Source organism: Pseudophryne corroboree, chromosome 5 (assembly GCF_028390025.1).
Source record: "Pseudophryne corroboree isolate aPseCor3 chromosome 5, aPseCor3.hap2, whole genome shotgun sequence".
NCBI lineage: Eukaryota > Metazoa > Chordata > Amphibia > Anura > Myobatrachidae > Pseudophryne > Pseudophryne corroboree.
The window spans coordinates 105,644,377-105,662,847 of NC_086448.1; the positions used below are offsets into that span (position 1 = coordinate 105,644,377).

Sequence of the window (18,471 nt, forward strand, 5' to 3'; positions counted from 1 at the left end):
GGACGGCCCAGGGGTGAGGTAAGTGATTTGTGAATTTTTGGTAAGTGATAATAGATGGGAACAGTGTGGTGGGGGCTAAAAAGAAATGTAAATTCATCCTTTGAAATGATATCCTCCTTCATAGCTCCAGAGAGAAGGTCGTGTAATTCTGAGAGGAAGCTCGTTGTGGGATCAATAGGCGACTGACATAAAAATTATTGTTCTTCAGCTGTCTCTCCGCATCCTTAATATAATCAGATCTATCCTTAATTACCAGCCCCCCCCCCCCCTTTATCCGCCATCTTAATAATAATGGAACTATCCTCAGTCAACTTCAGCAGATCCTTCTTTTCCCATTTATTTAAGTTATCTCTCTTCCTTGTGGTTTTCGACCTGTCCATACATAAATTTTTTAAATCGTTAAGTGTAGTTTTATAAAAACTATCTATACACGTGCCCTTTGATTTGATGGGGCAGAAGTCAGATTTATTCTTGAACTTCTTTGTTTCTTTCTCAATATCAAATACCAACTGAGTTTTTGTGGGAGGATCGTTGTCATTTCCCTCTAATAATTCTGTAAGTATATGAAGTGCTGGGGAATCCCCACTATCCAAGATGATGGGGCATGCTTCATCCCCATTCTGTATCAACAGATGGTTGGTAAAATATTTTTTTCTGCATAGAGTCCTGACATATCTGTTTAATTCTACGAACAGATCAAATATGTTGGGAGGGGTAGATAACGAAAATTTTAGACCTTTACTTAAAAGTTGTATATCGTTTTCCGTGAGTTTCTTTGAAGAAAGATTGAAAATACTTTTAGATAGAGATACCGGAAATGACGTAATATCCACAATTTGGTATTTTAAAATTTGTTTTTCTATTGAATGGAAATGTCAAATTAATATATAGATAATAGGGTTTACCTCTGAGTTTTATTAATATGTATTACACATGAAAAATGTGAAGTTTTACCTAGTATATGAGCTAATTGGATGGATGAGGTGAACAGGTGCTGCCTAATTGATCCTCATTAAGGGTATAAATACTGTCCTTAGGACAGTTCTATAATAAAGGAACTGAAAAGTTGCTTGAAACTGGCATTACAGAGATTCATTTAAGCCCAGTAGTGCCGCACTCCCCCCCCCCCCCCCCCGTGGTCTACATATGCTACCCTGCTGTGCGGGCACCCAGCGGACATCGTACAGAGTTGGGAGAGCCGGAACACACATGTAACTATATATATATATATATATATATAAAATATATGCTAGGACACAGTGTGAGGATGGCACAGCATGGGGAATACACAGAAGTGTCCCCCCCCCCCATTAAATGACACACCATAAAAAGGCATAAACCCAGTCCATAGAGCTACAGCAGCGACGCCCACCAGCCCCTCCAGAATATTTGAAAGCCGGAACGTCCTCCCCCTCTCTCCAGAACAGTAGTGGAGAAAGGCAATGGACCACATGCATGATCGCAAGCCTCTCCAGGATGTACTACAGTGTGAGGAGAGATCGGACCCATGTAACAGTCAGCTGCTCCGGTGCTGTCAGCCCTGCTGGGATGTCCTCCCGCAGATGTCTCAACAGAACAGTAAGTACAGCACCGCATCAGCCACCATGACATGAATTTTGCAGCAGTGTGACTGGGTGCATGCAGCTGCATCCCCTGCACCTATGGTAGTTATGCTGGCAGCTCTTTAGAGTGAGTTTTTGACTATAGTCAGCTCAGCATGTATGAGTGGGGGGTTCTGAGCTGACTTTTGTGAGGGGTGCTGTGTGTTGGAAGGTGAGGGGCGATGGGTGATGGGTTTTACGACCAAACATTTCATTGTGGAAGTAAAAGAATTCTGATGATTTTGTCTTTAATCCCAAATACATTGTCTCATCCTCAGGTTCTTCTGTTATTTGGCTAACTCTATTATTTTATTTTCAGGTGTCAAATTAAAGGCAGAGCCTACAGAACCGACAATACCTGGTAAGCAGATCTCACTGTAGTCTGTTTGGAATACATACGGGAGACTGGCAGACGGGATGCCGGCTGTTACTATACCGACATCGGCATTCCATCAGCCGAAATCCTAGCAGCGAGGCAGCGAATTGCCACACTTCGGGCCTCGTGGCGAGCTTAGCTCGCCACAGGTTATATCCCCACTCGGGTGGTGGTGTGGATTCCGACCACCTGCTGTTGGGATTCCGGCGTCGGTATCTTGAATGCCGGTATCACAACAGGCATTATATTAACCGCATCCTGTCTGTTTAATCCTCCCTCTAGTGCCTTACCCTAACCCTAGTACTTTCCATGAGGATTCATCGGGATTCTGATTGTCGGTATACCGATCTCTGCATTCTGACTGTTGGAATCTTGACCCCTGGGATATTAACTACATATATTAATAGTGTATATTAAATGTGATATAGGGATATTAATAGTGTATACAGACTTAAACAAACTTGTTAAAGCAATGGTCCATTGACGTTAGGCATACAGTACTGTATGAAGGGATCACTGCTTACATTTACAAATAAGCTTGTGTCTCTATCACCAGGCGTCGAGGCCAATCGGTGAAGTGTCCTGCACCCCATGCTCAGAGTCCCGGGTTTGATTCCCAAAGTGTGAATGCCTTTGGGTTTTTTTCTTTGACACTTTATTAATTTTATTTTTCAACATTCACATATTTAACAACATTACATTCAATAGAATTATGCACACAGGAAAAGACCTGTTTCCATAACTAACTGTCAGGGCGTCTGACACGCAAATCTGTAGCACAGTACTGTACTGTTAAATGGACATTCACTCTGGCCCTCTCTAGTCTTTTCCCCCAACTAAAGCGAATGTAGTATTAGCCCTTCATTTACATACTGTGTTGGCAATTTATTGTAAGCTGGCCTCTTTGTCTGAAAAGATCAGTCTGTCAGGGAAGGGGGATGGGTGCGTATCATTACACTATTTAAAATACACTGCGGCAATGAGGTGCCGTAGGCAAATCAATAAATAAAAATAGTCTTTACAGACGCAAATGAACGTGTTAAAGCAATGGTCCATTGACGTTAGGTTTATGTGAGCTATTAATTTAAAATGGTCTTAAAGCTTCATATCTCCATTTCTGACGGTCCAATCGGCTCAGAACTGGGTTGGTATTGAAGGAGAGACTATTAGCCACCAGAGAATACAAACCCCAAGTTTCTGTGACACCCACAAGGCTAATGGCAAGCGTCGTAACCCATGTTGGGTCTGAATTAACAGGCCCATTATAGTCTATGGGAAAATGGGTCCACTTTGCATCCCGACGTCTCTGAGTTCAGAGACGCTGTCGAAAATATTCATTCTCTGTTGGGACCCAAAAAAAGAGACCCAATAAATCAATAATTAAAAATAGTGTATACCCATGAAAGCCAAGAGTCTCTTCTTTCACACATTACTGGTCTCGAGTCTATGGGACACCCAGAACCAGAGATATCGGGATGCAAAGTGGACCCATTTTCCCATAGACTATAATGGGCCTGTTAATTCAGACCCAACATGGGTTACGACGCTTGCCATTAGCCTTGTGGGTGTCACAGAAACTTGGGGTTTGTATTCTCTGGTGGCTAATAGTCTCTCCTTCAATACCAACCCAGTTCTGAGCCGATTGGACCGTCAGAAATGGAGATATGAAGCTTTAAGACCATTTTAAATTAATAGCTCACATAAACCTAACGTCAATGGACCATTGCTTTAACACGTTCATTTGCGTCTGTATAGACTATTTTTATTTATTGATTTGCCTACTGCACCTCATTGCCGCAGTGTATTTTAAATAGTGTAATGATACGCACGTATACAGTGTACAGTAAAGTAGTTCTTGCCCTATAGTGTACTGTATTTCAATGGAGACCACACACATGCGCAATGGTGATTTTAAAAAGCGACATCTGGTGGATGATCCCAGGTATTACACTTACCGGTAATGCCAAATGCCATGATAAGCTCTGTAAGCCTCCCTACGACTAGGCACACTGCCTTACGCCCAGGGACGCTGCGACTCCGTGATTGGGACTAACACCATAGACAGCATAGATGAGCAAGTCTCCATCTGTAAATACCTTTTAGTCTTCAAGAGAGCATAGTTTCCAACTTTAGTTATCAAATCAGTGACATTTCCTGAAATAGTAACGACATGCAGACAAACAGTGGTAGCTGCTCAATCATTCCTGGTCATAATTATATCAGGTGCTAGAAAAGGGGAGGGGTCACAAACAAACAGCAGACAGAAAGGGGGGAGTGCATTCTCCAATGGTTTCCCCCCAACACACTGACTAATACTTGAACAATACTTGAACCTATCTGGTAATAGAATTTCAGAGAATTGGTTACATGCGTTTGCAAAGACATGGTTAGCTGCTAAGCAACGTCAAGGCTTCTCCGATATCAGCAGTCCTAACACTACATAACAGCAGTGCCCACATTGGGCCATGTGATTTGTCTACAGTAAGGCCTCATGATAAAGGCTACAAAATGCCAGAGAAGAATTGATGCGGCTCAACAGCTAATCATGTCTTTGCAAACGCATGTAACCAATTCTCTGAATTCTATTACCAGATAGGTTCTAGTATTGTTACAGGTATTAGTCAGTGTGTTGGGGGGAAAATCCATCCCCCTTTCTGTCTGCTGATAGTAACGACATAGTAAGAAAAAGAAATATACACAAACACTCAATTAGTAAAATTCATTCTGCTCTACATTTCTCTTACGTCCTAAAGGATACTGGGATCCATTTAGTACCATGGGGTATAGACGGGTCCACTAGGAGCCATGTACACTTTAAGAATTTGATAGTGTGGGCTGGCTCCTCCCTCTATGCCTTTCCCACCAGACTCAGTTCAGAAAATGTGCCCGGAGGAGACAGTCACGCTGAAGGAAGCTCCTGAAGAGTTTTCTGCATTTATTTTATGTTTGTTATTTTCAGGCAGGGCTGGTTGGCATCAGCCTACCTGCTTAGTGAGACTTAGGGGGAAGGGAACAGCCCAACCTCTTGAAGGGTTAATGGTCCCGCTCCCCGCTGGCAGGACACTGAGCTCCTGAGGGACCTATTCGCAAGCCCCACCAGGGCGAGCGTACAGTCCCGCAGCACGCTGCCACCCCTAACAGAGCCATAAGAATGAAGAGTGGTGAGTACTGAGCCGGCGCGCCGGCTAGCGGATCGCCGGCCATTATGGCGGCATGAGGGTATGGAGACGCACGGCTTCTACCCGGAGCAGAATGCATCTCCAGACACAGTACACAACTGCGTCCTTGTACGCTGTACACAGTACCCATACCGGCACAACATCCTTAAAACGGTTCTCTCCATTTTAAGCACCAGATTCCTCAGCCAGTATAAAAAAAGTGAGAAGACCGCGTGCCATTGAAGGGGCGGGGCTTCACTATCAGAGGATCCAGAAGCTCACCAGCGCCATTTTCCCTCTGCAGTGGACACAAACGTTGACAGGACAGGGATGCGCAGCTCCTCCAGTGTGACTCCAGATTACATCAGCGGTACCAGGGGGTCCTAGCATGGGGGGAGTGACTATTAGTGTACTAAGTCATCGACCCGGCTAAGCTTGGTATTAGCGGTAAGGGCGTGGTGGGAGCTGGCCTCAAACAACTCTGTGTCTCCCTGAAAGGCTTTTTGTGGGTTAATTGTGCTTAACTTTTCCTGTGTGTGTGCTGTCACATTACATTATGGCAGGCAGAGAGTGTGTCTCTTGTACAGCGGAGAGTTCCTCTTCACCAGGGGGCTCACTACTGGGTACTCAGGGTTCACAGGCTAGCAGGGCTGAACCAAAATGGGTTAATTCTCTTAAGGGAATGATCTCAACTCTTTCTACAAAATTGTCCCGCAATGAGAAAGAGACGCAATACTTAAAACAGACTAGTGATGTGCACCGGAAATTTTTCGGGTTTTGGGTTCGGTTCCGCGGCCGTGTTTTGGGTTCGAACGCGTTTTGGCAAAACCTCACCGAATTTTTTTTGTCGGATTCGGTTGTGTTTTGGATTCGGGTGTTTTTTTTTTTTAAACTAAAAAACAGCTTAAATCATAGAATTTGGGGCTCATTTTGATCCCATAGTATTATTAACCTCAATAACCATAATTTACACTCATTTCCAGTCTATTCTGAACACCTCACACCTATTTTTAGTCCTAAAATTTGCACCAAGGTCGCTGGATGGCTAAGCTAAGCGACCCAAGTGGCCGACACAAACACCTGGCCCATCTAGGAGTGGCACTGCAGTGTCAGGCAGGATGGCCCTTCAAAAAAATACTCCCCAAACAGCACATTACGCAAAGAAAAAAAGAGGCGCAATGAGGTAGCTGTGTGACTAAGCTCAGCGACCCAAGTGGCCGACACAAACACCTGGCCCATCTAGGAGTGGCACTGCAGTGTCACGCAGGATGGCCCTTCAAAAAAATACTCCCCAAACAGCACATGACGCAAAGAAAAAAAGAGGCGCAATGAGGTAGCTGTGTGACTAAGCTCAGCGACCCTAGTGGCCGACACAAACACCTGGCCCATCTAGGAGTGGCACTGCAGTGTCAGGCAGGATGGCCCTTCAACAAAATACTCCCCAAACAGCACATGACGCAAAGAAAAAAAAGAGGCGCAATGAGGTAGCTGTGTGACTAAGCTCAGCGACCCAAGTGGCCGACACAAACACCTGGCCCATCTAGGAGTGGCACTGCAGTGTCACGCAGGATGGCCCTTCAAAAAAATACTCCCCAAACAGCACATGACGCAAAGAAAAAAAGAGGCGCAATGAGGTAGCTGTGTGACTAAGCTCAGCGACCCAAGTGGCCGACACAAACACCTGGCCCATCTAGGAGTGCACTGCAATTGGACTCTCCTTGGGGATTTGTGATTTCGAAGAACGCACGGTTCTTTGCTGTGCTTTTGCCAGCTTAAGTCTTTTCATTTTTCTAGCGAGAGGCTGAGTGCTTCCATCCTCATGTGAAGCTGAACCACTAGCCATGAACATAGGCCAGGGCCTCAGCTGTTCCTTGCCACTCCGTGTCGTAAATGGCATATTGCCAAGTTTACGCTTCTCCTCAGACGCTTTTAATTTTGATTTTTGGGTCATTTTACTGAACATTTGTTTTTTGGATTTTACATGCTCTGTACTATGACATTGGGCATCGGCCTTGGCAGACGACGTTGATGGCATTTCATCGTCTCGGCCATGACTAGTGGCAGCAGCTTCAGCACGAGGTGGAAGTGGATCTTGATCTTTCCCTATTTTTTTAACCTCCACATTTTTGTTCTCCTTATTTTAATGCGCACAACTAAAAGCCACCACAGGTATACAATGTAGATGGATGGATAGTATAGTATTATATTACTTATGGACGACGAGTGCACTGACGACACAGAGGTAGGTACAGCCGTGGCCTACCGTACTGCTTATATATATATAATATACTGTATAATATAATAACGGACCTGGTGGACACTGTCAGCAGACTGCTAAACTAGTATGAAGAAAAAAAAAGCCACCACAGGTATACAATGTAGATGGATGGATAGTATAGTATTATATTACTTATGGACGACGAGTGCACTGACGACACAGAGGTAGGTACAGCCGTGGCCTACCGTACTGCTTAAATATATATAATATACTGTATAATATAATAACGGACCTGGTGGACACTGTCAGCAGACTGCTAAACTAGTATGAAGGAAAAAAAGCCACCACAGGTATACAATGTAGATGGATGGATAGTATAGTATTATATTACTTATGGACGACGAGTGCACTGACGACACAGAGGTAGGTACAGCCGTGGCCTACCGTACTGCTTATATATATAATATACTGTATAATAATAACGGACCTGGTGGACACTGTCAGCAGACTGCTAAACTAGTATGAAGAGAAAAAAAGCCACCACAGGTATACAATGTAGATGGATGGATAGTATAGTATTATATTACTTATGGACGAGTGCACTGACGACACAGAGGTAGGTACAGCCGCGGCTTACCGTACTGCTTATATATATAATATACTGTATAATAATAACGGACCTGGTGGACACTGTCAGCAGACTGCTAAACTAGTATGAAGAAAAAAAAAGCCACCACAGGTATACAATGTAGATGGATGGATGGATAGTATAGTATTATATTACTTATGGACGACGAGTGCACTGACGACACAGAGGTAGGTACAGCCGTGGCCTACCGTACTGCTTATATATATAATATACTGTATAAAAATAATAACGGACCGGGTGGACACTGTCAGCAGACTGCTAAACTAGTATGAAGAAGAAAAAAAGCCACCACAGGTATACAATGTAGATGGATGGATAGTATAGTATTATATTACTTATGGACGACGAGTGCACTGACGACACAGAGGTAGGTACAGCCGTGGCCTACCGTACTGCTTATATATATAATATACTGTATAACGGACCAGGTGGACACTGTCAGCAGACTGCTAAACTAGTATGAAGAAAAAAAAAGCCACCACAGGTATACAATGTAGATGGATGGATAGTATAGTATTATATTACTTATGGATGACGAGTGCACTGACGACACAGAGGTAGGTACAGCCGTGGCCTACCGTACTGCTTATATATATATAATATACTGTATAATATAATAACGGACCTGGTGGACACTGTCAGCAGACTGCTAAACTAGTATGAAGAAAAAAAAAAGCCACCACAGGTATACAATGTAGATGGATGGATAGTATAGTATTATATTACTTATGGACGATGAGTGCACTGACGACACAGAGGTAGGTACAGCCGTGGCCTACTGTACTGCTAGATATATATAAAATAAATATAATATACTGTATAATAAATAATAACGGACCTGGTGGACACTGTCAGCAGACTGCTAAACTAGTATGAAGGGAAAAAAAGCCACCACAGACAGGAGTGTTTTTCAGGCAGACAAACGTATACTGGACTGGTGGTCACTGTCAGCAAAACTGTGCACTGTACTCCTGCTATAACTGCTCCCCAGTCCCCACAATTAGGCAGTGTGAGCAGTGCACTCAGCACAGATATATCATGCAGCAGTGCAGCACACTGAGTGAGCACAGATATGGTGGAGCGTTTTTTTTCAGGCAGAGAAACAAACAAAGGATTAAACTCACTGGTGGTATAATCAAAACCCTGCACTGTACTCCCTAACAGCTGCTCCCCGTCCCCAATCCTCCCCACAATTATAAGTAAGTCACTCAGTCTTTATACTCAGTCTTTTTTCTACTATAACGGAGAGGACGCCAGCCACGTCCTCTCCCTATCAATCTCAATGCACGTGTGAAAATGGCGGCGACGCGCGGCTCCTTATATAGAATCCGAATCTCGCGAGAATCCGACAGCGGGATGATGACGTTCGGGCGTGCTCGGGTTAACCGAGCAAGGCGGGAGGATCCGAGTCGCTCGGACCCGTGAAAAAAAAGGTGAAGTTCGGGCGGGTTCGGATCCCGAGGATCCGAACCCGCTCATCACTAAAACAGACTGTGGATGAATTTATGAACAGAGACTCAGTCCCCAAGACAGCGTCTCAGTCCTCACCCATTTGTCCGCAAAAGCGATCTCTGGCCCATATCCTGCAGTCTGGCTCAGTCTGGTGGATCTCAGGGGGGGGGGGGATGCAGCTCTGTCACAGGGAATAGAGGCTCGTATAGAGGCTATCAGAGATGTTCTGCATTTTCCTGATAAGGTGTCAGAGGAGTGTGAGGAATCTTATTTTAATGTAAAAAAGAAGTCTTTGGTCACTTTTCCTGTGTCAAAGGAATTGAATACCCTGTTTGAAGAAACATGGGTTAATCCTGATAAGAAGTTTCAGCTCCCTAAAAGGTTGCTCTCATCTTTTCCTTTTCCTATGGAGGATAGGAAAAATGGGAAAATCCTCCGATAGTGGACGCATCCGTCTCTAGGCTGTCACGTAAAATTGTATTGCCTGTTCCTGGTGCAGCCTCCCTGAAAGGACACGGCTGATTGTAAAATTGAGACTACACTCAAATCATTGTACACAGCTGCTGGGGTGTCCCAAAGACCCACTATTGCATGTGCGTGGATCACTAAAACCATTGCTAAATGGTCTGGTAACCTAATTGAGGGGTTAGATTCCTTATCTAGGGGGAATGTTGTCTTACTCCTGCAGGATATACAGGAGTCTGCGAACTTTATGGTGGAAGCCATAAAGGAAATAGGAGTGCTTAACGCATGCTCCACCGCTATGGCAGTGTTGGCATGCAGGGGCTTGTGGATACGCCAGTGGACTCCTGACTCGGATTCCAGGAAAGGCGTGGAAGGCCTACCATTCACAGGAGAGGCCTTGTTTGGAGATGAATTAGACAAATGGATCTCCACAGCTACTGCGGGTAAGTCTACGTATCTTCCTTCCGCAGTCCCCCCAACTAAGAAGACTTATTCAGCTTCTTAGTTACAGTCCTTTCGGACGGCCAAGTTCAAGGGCAAATCCAGAGGTGCTTCTTTGTCTTCCTGCGGTGGAAGAGGTAAACCACGCAAACCAGAAACAGCAGATGCTCAGAAACAGAGCTCAGGCTCTGCTTCCTCAAAAACTTTAGCATGACAGTGGACCGCAATACCTGGAAGGCTGTCAGGTGGGAGCATGCCTACAATTCTTCAGTCAGAACTGGTCAAATTCGTGCCAGGATCCCTGGGTCATAAATCTTATTTCCCAGGGCTACAGACTGGAGTTCCAAGAGCTCCCACCTCACAGATTCTTCAAATCAGGCTTGCCAGTTTCGCAAGAGGCAAGTATAATTTTACAACATGCCATTTAAAAACTGGTACAGATTTACGTCATTGTTCCAGTTCCACCTCATCAGCTAAACAAGGGGTACTATTCCAACTTGTTTGTAGTGCCAAAACCGGACGGTTCGGTAAGACGAATTTTGAACCTCTCAAGTCGTTGAACCAGTACTTGCAAGTGTTCAAATTCAAGATGGAGTCTCTGAGAGCGGTGATCTCAGGTCTGGAGGAGGGGGAATTCCTAGTGTCTCTGGATATCAAGGATGCGTACCTTCACATTCTAATCTGGCCACCTCATCAATCTTATCTACGGTTTGCACTGCAGGACTGTCACTACCAGTTCCAGGCCCTGCCATTTGGTCTCAACATGGCACCGAGGGTGTTTACCCAGGTGATGGCAGAGGTGATGTTTCTACTCCACAAACAGGGAATGAACATAATTCCGTACCTGGACGATCTCCTGATAAAGGCACTGTCCAGGGAAGGGTTGCTGGATAGCATTGCTCTCTCGACCAAACTTCTCCAGGATTCATGGGTGGATTCTGAACCTTCCGAAGACTCGCCTAGAGACAACACGGAGGCTCCCATTCCTGGGAATGATACTGGATACGGAGTTGCAGAAGGTGTTCCTTCCATTGGAAAAGGCATTAGTAATCCAGTCGATGGTTCAGGATGTCCTAAAGCCAACCCGGATATCGGTGCATCTATGCATTCGCCTTCTGGGGAAAATGGTGGCCTCTTACGAGGCTCTTCAATACAGAAGGTTTCATGCAAGACCTTTCCAGCTCGATCTGTTGTACAAATGCTCCAGATCGCATCTTCACATGCACCAGATGATCAGTGTGCCACCAAAACCCAGAATCTCCCTTCTGTGGTGGCTACAGACTTCTCAGCTCATTGAAGGTCGGAGGTTCGGAATTCAGAACTGGATTCTGCTAACCACAGACGCAAGCCTCAGAGGTTGGGGAGCAGTCACTCAGTGGGTGCAGTTTCAAGGAAGATGGTCCAGTCAGGAAGTCATCCTTCCAATCAAAATTCTGTAACTCAGGGCCATATACAATGCCCTTCTGCAGGCCTCACATCTTCTTCAAGATCGGGCCATTCAGGTCCAGTCAGACAATGTGATGGCAGTAACGTACATAAACCGACAGGGCGGAACGAAAAGCAGAGCAGCAATGTCAGAGGTGTCAAGAATTCTCCTCTGGGCAGAGAGAAATGCTGTGGCGTTGTCAGCTGTCTTCATTCCGGCAGTAGACAATTGGGAAGCAGACTTCCGCAGCAGACACGATCTGCACCCGGGGGAGTGGGGCCTTCACCCGGAAGTGTTCAGGTACTTGACAAGTCGATGGGGATATCCACAAATCGACATGATGTCCTCTCGTCTCAACAAGAAGCTCAAGCGGTATTGTTCTAGGTCAAGAGACCCACAGGCGGTGGCGGTAGACACCCTGACGACTCCATGGGTCTATCAGATGGTGTACGTGTTTCCTCCACTTCCTCTGATCCCAAGAATGCTAAAGAGAATAAGAAGGGAAAAGGTTCAAGCAATTCTAATTGCTCCGGACTGGCCAAGAAGGGCATGGTATGCAAACATTCTGGAGATGCTCCTCAAAGATCTGTGGTCTCTACTTCAGCGCGAGGATCTTCTGCAACAGGGTCCGTTCGTCTATCAGGACTTACCATGGCTACGTTTGACGGCATGGAAGTTGAACTGCTGATTCTAGCCATGAGAGGGATCCCTAACAAGGTTAGCCCGACTATGATACAAGCCAGGAAGGGGGTAACGTCTAAGCATTACCATCGTATTTGGAAGCAATACGTCTCTTGGTGTGAGAGCAGAAAATATTCTGCAGTGGAATTCCATCTAGGACGTTTCCTGCTTTTTCTACAAGCAGGAGTGGATGTGGCTCCATAAAAGTTCAGATTTCAGCCTTGTCCATTTTCTTTCAGAAACAGTTGGCTTCTCTCCCGGAGGTCCAGACGTTCTTGAAACGTGTTCTTCACATCCAACCTACCTTTGTGTCTCCCACGGCACCTTGGGATCTCAATGTGGTGCTGTATTTCCTCCAATCGGACTGGTTTGAGCCGTTACAGGAGGTGGACGTGAAATATCTTACGTGGAAGACCGTCACACTGTTGACCTTGGCTTCAGCAAGACGTGTGTCGGAGCTGGCGGCTTTGTCTCACAAAAGTCCCTATTTAATTTTCCATGAAGATAGAGCTGAACTCAGAACTCATCAGCAGTTTCTTCCTAAGGTGGTGTCTGCGTTTCACATCAACCAACCTATTGTGGTTCCGGTTGTCACTGACACCTCTGCTACTTTAAAGTCTTTGGATGTTGTGAGGGCTTTGAAGGTGTATGTGAAAAGTACAGCTCGTCACAGAAAGACGGACTCGCTGTTTGTTCTTTATGATCCCAATAAGATTGGGTGTCCTGCTTCATAGCAAACTATTGCACGCTGGATCACACTTACTATCCGGCATGCTTATTCCACGGCAAGTTGCTGTGTCCAAAATCTGTACAAGCCCACTCTACTAGGTTGGTATTGTTCTTCCTGGGCGGCTGCCCGGGGTGTCTCGGCTTTACAGCTCTGCTGAGCAGCTACTTGGTCAGGTTCGAACATGTTTGCTAAGTTCTACAAGTTCGATACTTTGGCCTCTGAGGACCTTCTGTTTGGTCAATCAGTTCAGCAGGAACCTCAGCACTCTCCCACCTGGTTTGGGAGCTTTGGTACATCCCCATGGTACTAAATGGACCCCAGTATCCTCTAGGACGTAAGCGAAAACACGATTTTAATTATCTACCAGTAAATCTTTTTCTCGTAGTCCGTAGAGGATACTGGACGCCCGCCTGGTGCTTTATTGTTCCTGCACTGTTACTTGGTTAAGTAATGTTGGTTCAACCGTTGCTGTTCCTGTTTCAAGTTTGGTTTTCCTCTTGTTGTGTGTACTGGTTCGGAATCTCACCACTATCCTTATCTATCCTTCTCTCAAAGTATGTCCGTCTCCTCGGGCACAGTTTCCTAGACTGAGTCTGGTGGGAGGGGCATAGAGGGAGGAGCCAGCCCACACTATCAAATTCTTAAAGTGCCCATGGCTCCTAGTGGACCCGTCTATACCCCATGGTACTAAATGGACCCCAGCATCCTCTACGGACTACGAGAAAAGGAGTTACTGGTAGGTAATTAAAATCCTATATTTTTCATTTTTAAATGAGAACTACAGTATGTCTTTTCTTTTCACATGGATATGTTAAAACTTAGCTTTTTTTTGCCCCTGGACATAAAAGAATATCAACACACAAGTGATGGTTGGATAATTCAGGATGATACCCAGTACTATGTCAGCAAGGAGGAGCTGACCATGGATAAAGCCCGAGAATTTTGTAAGAGGAATTTCGGGGACCTTACCACCATCAGCAGTCTGACTGAAAGGAAATTTCTCTGGAAATATGTAAGTTCTACAGATTAATATATTATTCAAGGGGATGTAATCATAATGTCAACAATGAAAATCATAAGGTTGACACCAACATGTGGAATGTCATAATGTCAGCAGCTATAATATAGGCATGTGTAAATGTTGTACCCAATTACTTCCCTTCTACACAGTTCACACAACTTACATGTGTTCTTATTCTTTGTGATAATGTATATGTGTATTATTTGGCAGTGGTAAGCAGACTAAATTATTATACACCAGCGGATTCACCAGATACACTAGACAGATCAAGGCTTAACCAGGAGCTTTGTTGATTTGTGTAGCGTTATGTTTGTACAGCCGTACTTAGTTACTTAAACTCAGTATTTGTATGGAACAGAGCTTGAGTGGAGCCTATAGTGCACCAACCAGTGATGTATGTGGATAGCGGTGCATATATAACTGTGTGGTATGTAGCAGGTATCTCTGATTGTATCACCCAGGGTCTATTTGGACCTATGTGGAACATATTTTAATTGCTCTGTGGTGCTCTTACACTTTGACAAGATGGTGCCGTTCACGCACAGAAGACCAAGATGGTAGCCATCTTTGTAAAGGTCATATGCTTTCTTAAAGGAGCATCATGGAAGTAGCACACCCCAATTCTACACACACATTCCTCTGTGACTGGATCATATGCCCACCAAGCAATTGGTGAGGGAGCCAGCTCACAAAGACGCAATATTAGTCATACAGTAATACTCACAAATGGTGGCAGGATATCAGACCTACTGTATATGTGAGCGAGAACCTAGGATCCCGTGACCATCAAGCAGTACGGTTAGTATAAAGACAAGGTCCAACTCATGCCACACCAAGAGAAAGGTGTTAGATTTTAGGAAGGCTTACTTTGCAAAAGTGGGGAGATGTGTTAGTGATTCATTGGCAGATTGGAGGACCTCAGAAGGAGTGCAGGAGAGGTGGGAAAAATACGAAGTACAACCCTTTGTATCAAAATGGTTAAGAAAAGCACCAGGAAAAGGAAGCCAGTGTGGTTTACAAAAAAGATGGCATTTAGGAAATATAAGCAGACTCAAAATAGTAATGACAAGGAGGTGTTATCTTGCCAGACCAAAGGAGGCAAAGTACAGTCAGTAGGTAAAGGGGCAAAACTTTTTTAAGTATATGAGTGAAAGGAGAAAAATGGAGGAGTAATAAAAGTTAAGACAGAGAGTGAGAGTTTGGTTGAGGGAGACAAGGCAATAGCATATCATCTAAATAATTATTTTTGCTCATTATTCACTACATAAGGAGAGGGAAAGGGGCTACAGTTAAGTTGCAAGGACATTTGTAAAAATAAAGTATATGAAAGTACATTTACAGAGAAGGCCCTAATAGAACTCTCAAAACTGAAAGTGGATAAATGAATAAGGCCAGATGGGATACATCCAAGGATACTAAAAGAGCTTAAAGGTGTGCTTGTAGCACCATTAACAGAATTATTCAACCAGTGACTAGCTACAGGAGCAATTTCAGAGGACAGGAAAGAGTGAATATAGGGGGTCATTCCGAGTTGATCGCACGTAGCAACTTTTTGCTGCTCGTGCGATCAACTAGATGCCGCCTATGGGGGAGTGTATTTTAGCATAGCGGGGCTGTGATCGCTTGTGCAGCTCTGCTATGCTAAAAAAAGTTTTGTGCAGAACTTACCCAGTGCAACGGATCCAGCAATGAAGGTCCTGGCTGTGATGTCCACCCTCCAAACACCTGGACACACCTGCGTTCGCCATACCATGCCTGGGAAACGGTGAGTAGATGCCCCGATCTTCCTTCCCGCTGTCAATCTTCTTGCGACCGAGCCTGTGATCGTTTTCTTCAGTCCTGGCGTCGTTGCCTGGTGACGCGCATACGCAATGCGGGCGCCGCGCAGCCGCAGTTCCGCCCCGTTTGCATGGGTCGGAATGACCCCCATAGTACTACTGCAAAAAAGTGGAAGCTAGGAAGAAGCAAGTAACTACCGACCAGTAAGACTAACATCAGTAGTAGGAAAGTAATGTAAACACTATTAAAAGAAATATCTTAAATCCAACAATTTACAGGATCCCGAACAGCATGGATTTACTGGGGGGAGTTCATGCCAAACAAACCTTATTGACTTTTTTGACCCCGTGACTAAAATAATAGATCAAGGGAGGGGTGTAAATGTAGCTACAGTAATCTAGACTTAAGTAAGGCATTAGACACAGTCCCACATAACAGGCTGCTAAATAAACTTCAGAGCGTGGGATTGTATTAAAAAACAGTTGAATGGATAAGAACCTGGTTGCAGGATCGAAAAAAGACAACTGTAGCAAATGGAGTGCATTATAAGCACTGGCATACAGTGTCGGACTGGGGCATGAAGGGCCCACCGGGGGAATGCAGTGATAGGGGCCCATACTTAGGGGTGTGGCCAGTCTACAAAGGGGGTGTGGCCAGCATCCACAGAGGCTTGAAATACACAATAGTTTAGTCCAGTGTAATGAAACATATCTACCATGTATAATACAAGTGCACAGTCTGGAACCTGATCCCTAGAGGAAGGAGTGGGCCCTCAGGCAGTGGGGCCTACCGGTGGTTTCCCTGGTACCCCTGTGGGCCAGTCCGACCCTGCTGGCATATTTATAATGGGTGCAGTGTGTGCGGTGCAAACAGGCCCCCGGGGTCCAGCGGGGACAACACCATACAACCTGCATCCATTTTTACTTACCATCTGGAGTCCTGCTTCGGCAGCAGCAGCTCTGCAGAAATCACCAGGAAAATGGCCACAGCACCATTTTCCCGGAGACCCAGCTATGTGCAGCAGACTCTGGGTCAGTAAAAAAGTAATAATGCCACTGTAGGTCATTAGTACGGCTTCATCTGGAGTACTGTATCCAGGATATAAATACATTTGAAAGCATACAAAGAAGGGCAACTAAAATGGAGCATTGCCTAGATCAAAAACTAAACCTGGAAAGACTAAAAGACCACGTATACCTTGGAGCAGAGAAGGGAAAGGGGGGACATGATATAAACTTTTAGATATATCAAGGGCTTTAACAATGTACAGGAGGGAAACATTCTTCAAAGGAAGTGACGTATTAAACATGAGGACATGCACCGAAACTGGAGGGAGGTAGCTTCAGGGGAAATTCAAGGAAAAATGACTTCATATAAAGGGTAGTGCATAAGTGATCAGTGGATCAGAGGTGGTAAAGGCTAAGAGCAATTTAAACATGTTTGGGATAGACATATGAATATCCTTGCAAAGTACTAAGGATCAAATAGGACTGAGGTTACTTAAAGGTTAAAAAAAAGGGGCAGATTAGATGAGCCAAGTGGTTCTTCTCTGCCATCAAATTCTATGTTTCTATGTTTAAGAACTTCTGCAATCTAGCTGGACCAATATGTAATATGTATAACGTATCCTCATCTATAAAATGGCTATTTCTCTTACGTCCTAGAGGATGCTGGGGACTCCTTAAGGACCATGGGGATAGACGGGCTCCGCAGGAGACATGGGCACTTTAAGAAAGAACTTTAGGTATGGGTGTGCACTGGCTCCTCCCTCTATGCCCCTCCTCCAGACCTCAGTTTACTACTGTGCCCAGAGGAGACTGGGTGCATTACAGGGAGCTCTCCTGAGTTTCTTGAAAGAAAGTTTATTTGTTAGCTTTTTTATTTTCAGGGAGCCTGCTGGCAACAGACTACCTGCATCGAGGGACTGAGGGGAGAGAAACAGACCTGCTTTAATGATATGCTCTGTTTCTTAGGCTACTGGACACCATTAGCTCCAGAGGGATCGGTACGCAGGTCTCACCCTCGCCGTCCGTCCCAGAGTCGCGCCGCCGTCCTCATCGCAGAGCCGGAAGATAGAAGCCGGGTGAGTATGAGAAGAAAGAAGACTTCAAAGGCGGCAGAAGACTTCATGATCTTCACTGAGGTAACGCACAGCAGTAAAGCTGTGCGCCATTGCTCCCACACAGCACACACAAATGGCAGTCACTGTAAGGGTGCAGGGCGCAGGGGAGGCGCCCTGGGCAGCAATAAAACCTCTTTTTCTGGCAAATGTATATATACAGCTGGGCACTGTATATATAAAGAGCCCCAGCCAGGTTTTTTCGATATTTGAGCGGGACAGAAGCTCGCCGTCGAGGGGGCGGGGCTTTTTTCCTCAGCACTCACCAGCGCCATTTTCTCCACAGCACAGCGCTGAGAGGAAGCTCCCCGGACTCTCCCCTGCTTATCCACGGTGAAAGAGGGTTTTAAAGAAG

The 18,471-nt window shown here is 45.2% G+C and overlaps 1 protein-coding gene across 1 annotated transcript in view; it reads left to right on the forward strand.

Moving 5' to 3' along the window:
- The window catches only part of LOC134927295 (macrophage mannose receptor 1-like), a 425,485-nt gene that overhangs the window by 215,442 nt on the left and 191,572 nt on the right, over positions 1-18,471 (forward strand). The window contains exons 16-17 of the mRNA XM_063921541.1: positions 1,921-1,962; positions 14,046-14,209. Coding sequence (XP_063777611.1) covers positions 1,921-1,962; positions 14,046-14,209 — 206 coding nt within the window. The remainder of the gene's footprint in view (positions 1-1,920; positions 1,963-14,045; positions 14,210-18,471) is intronic.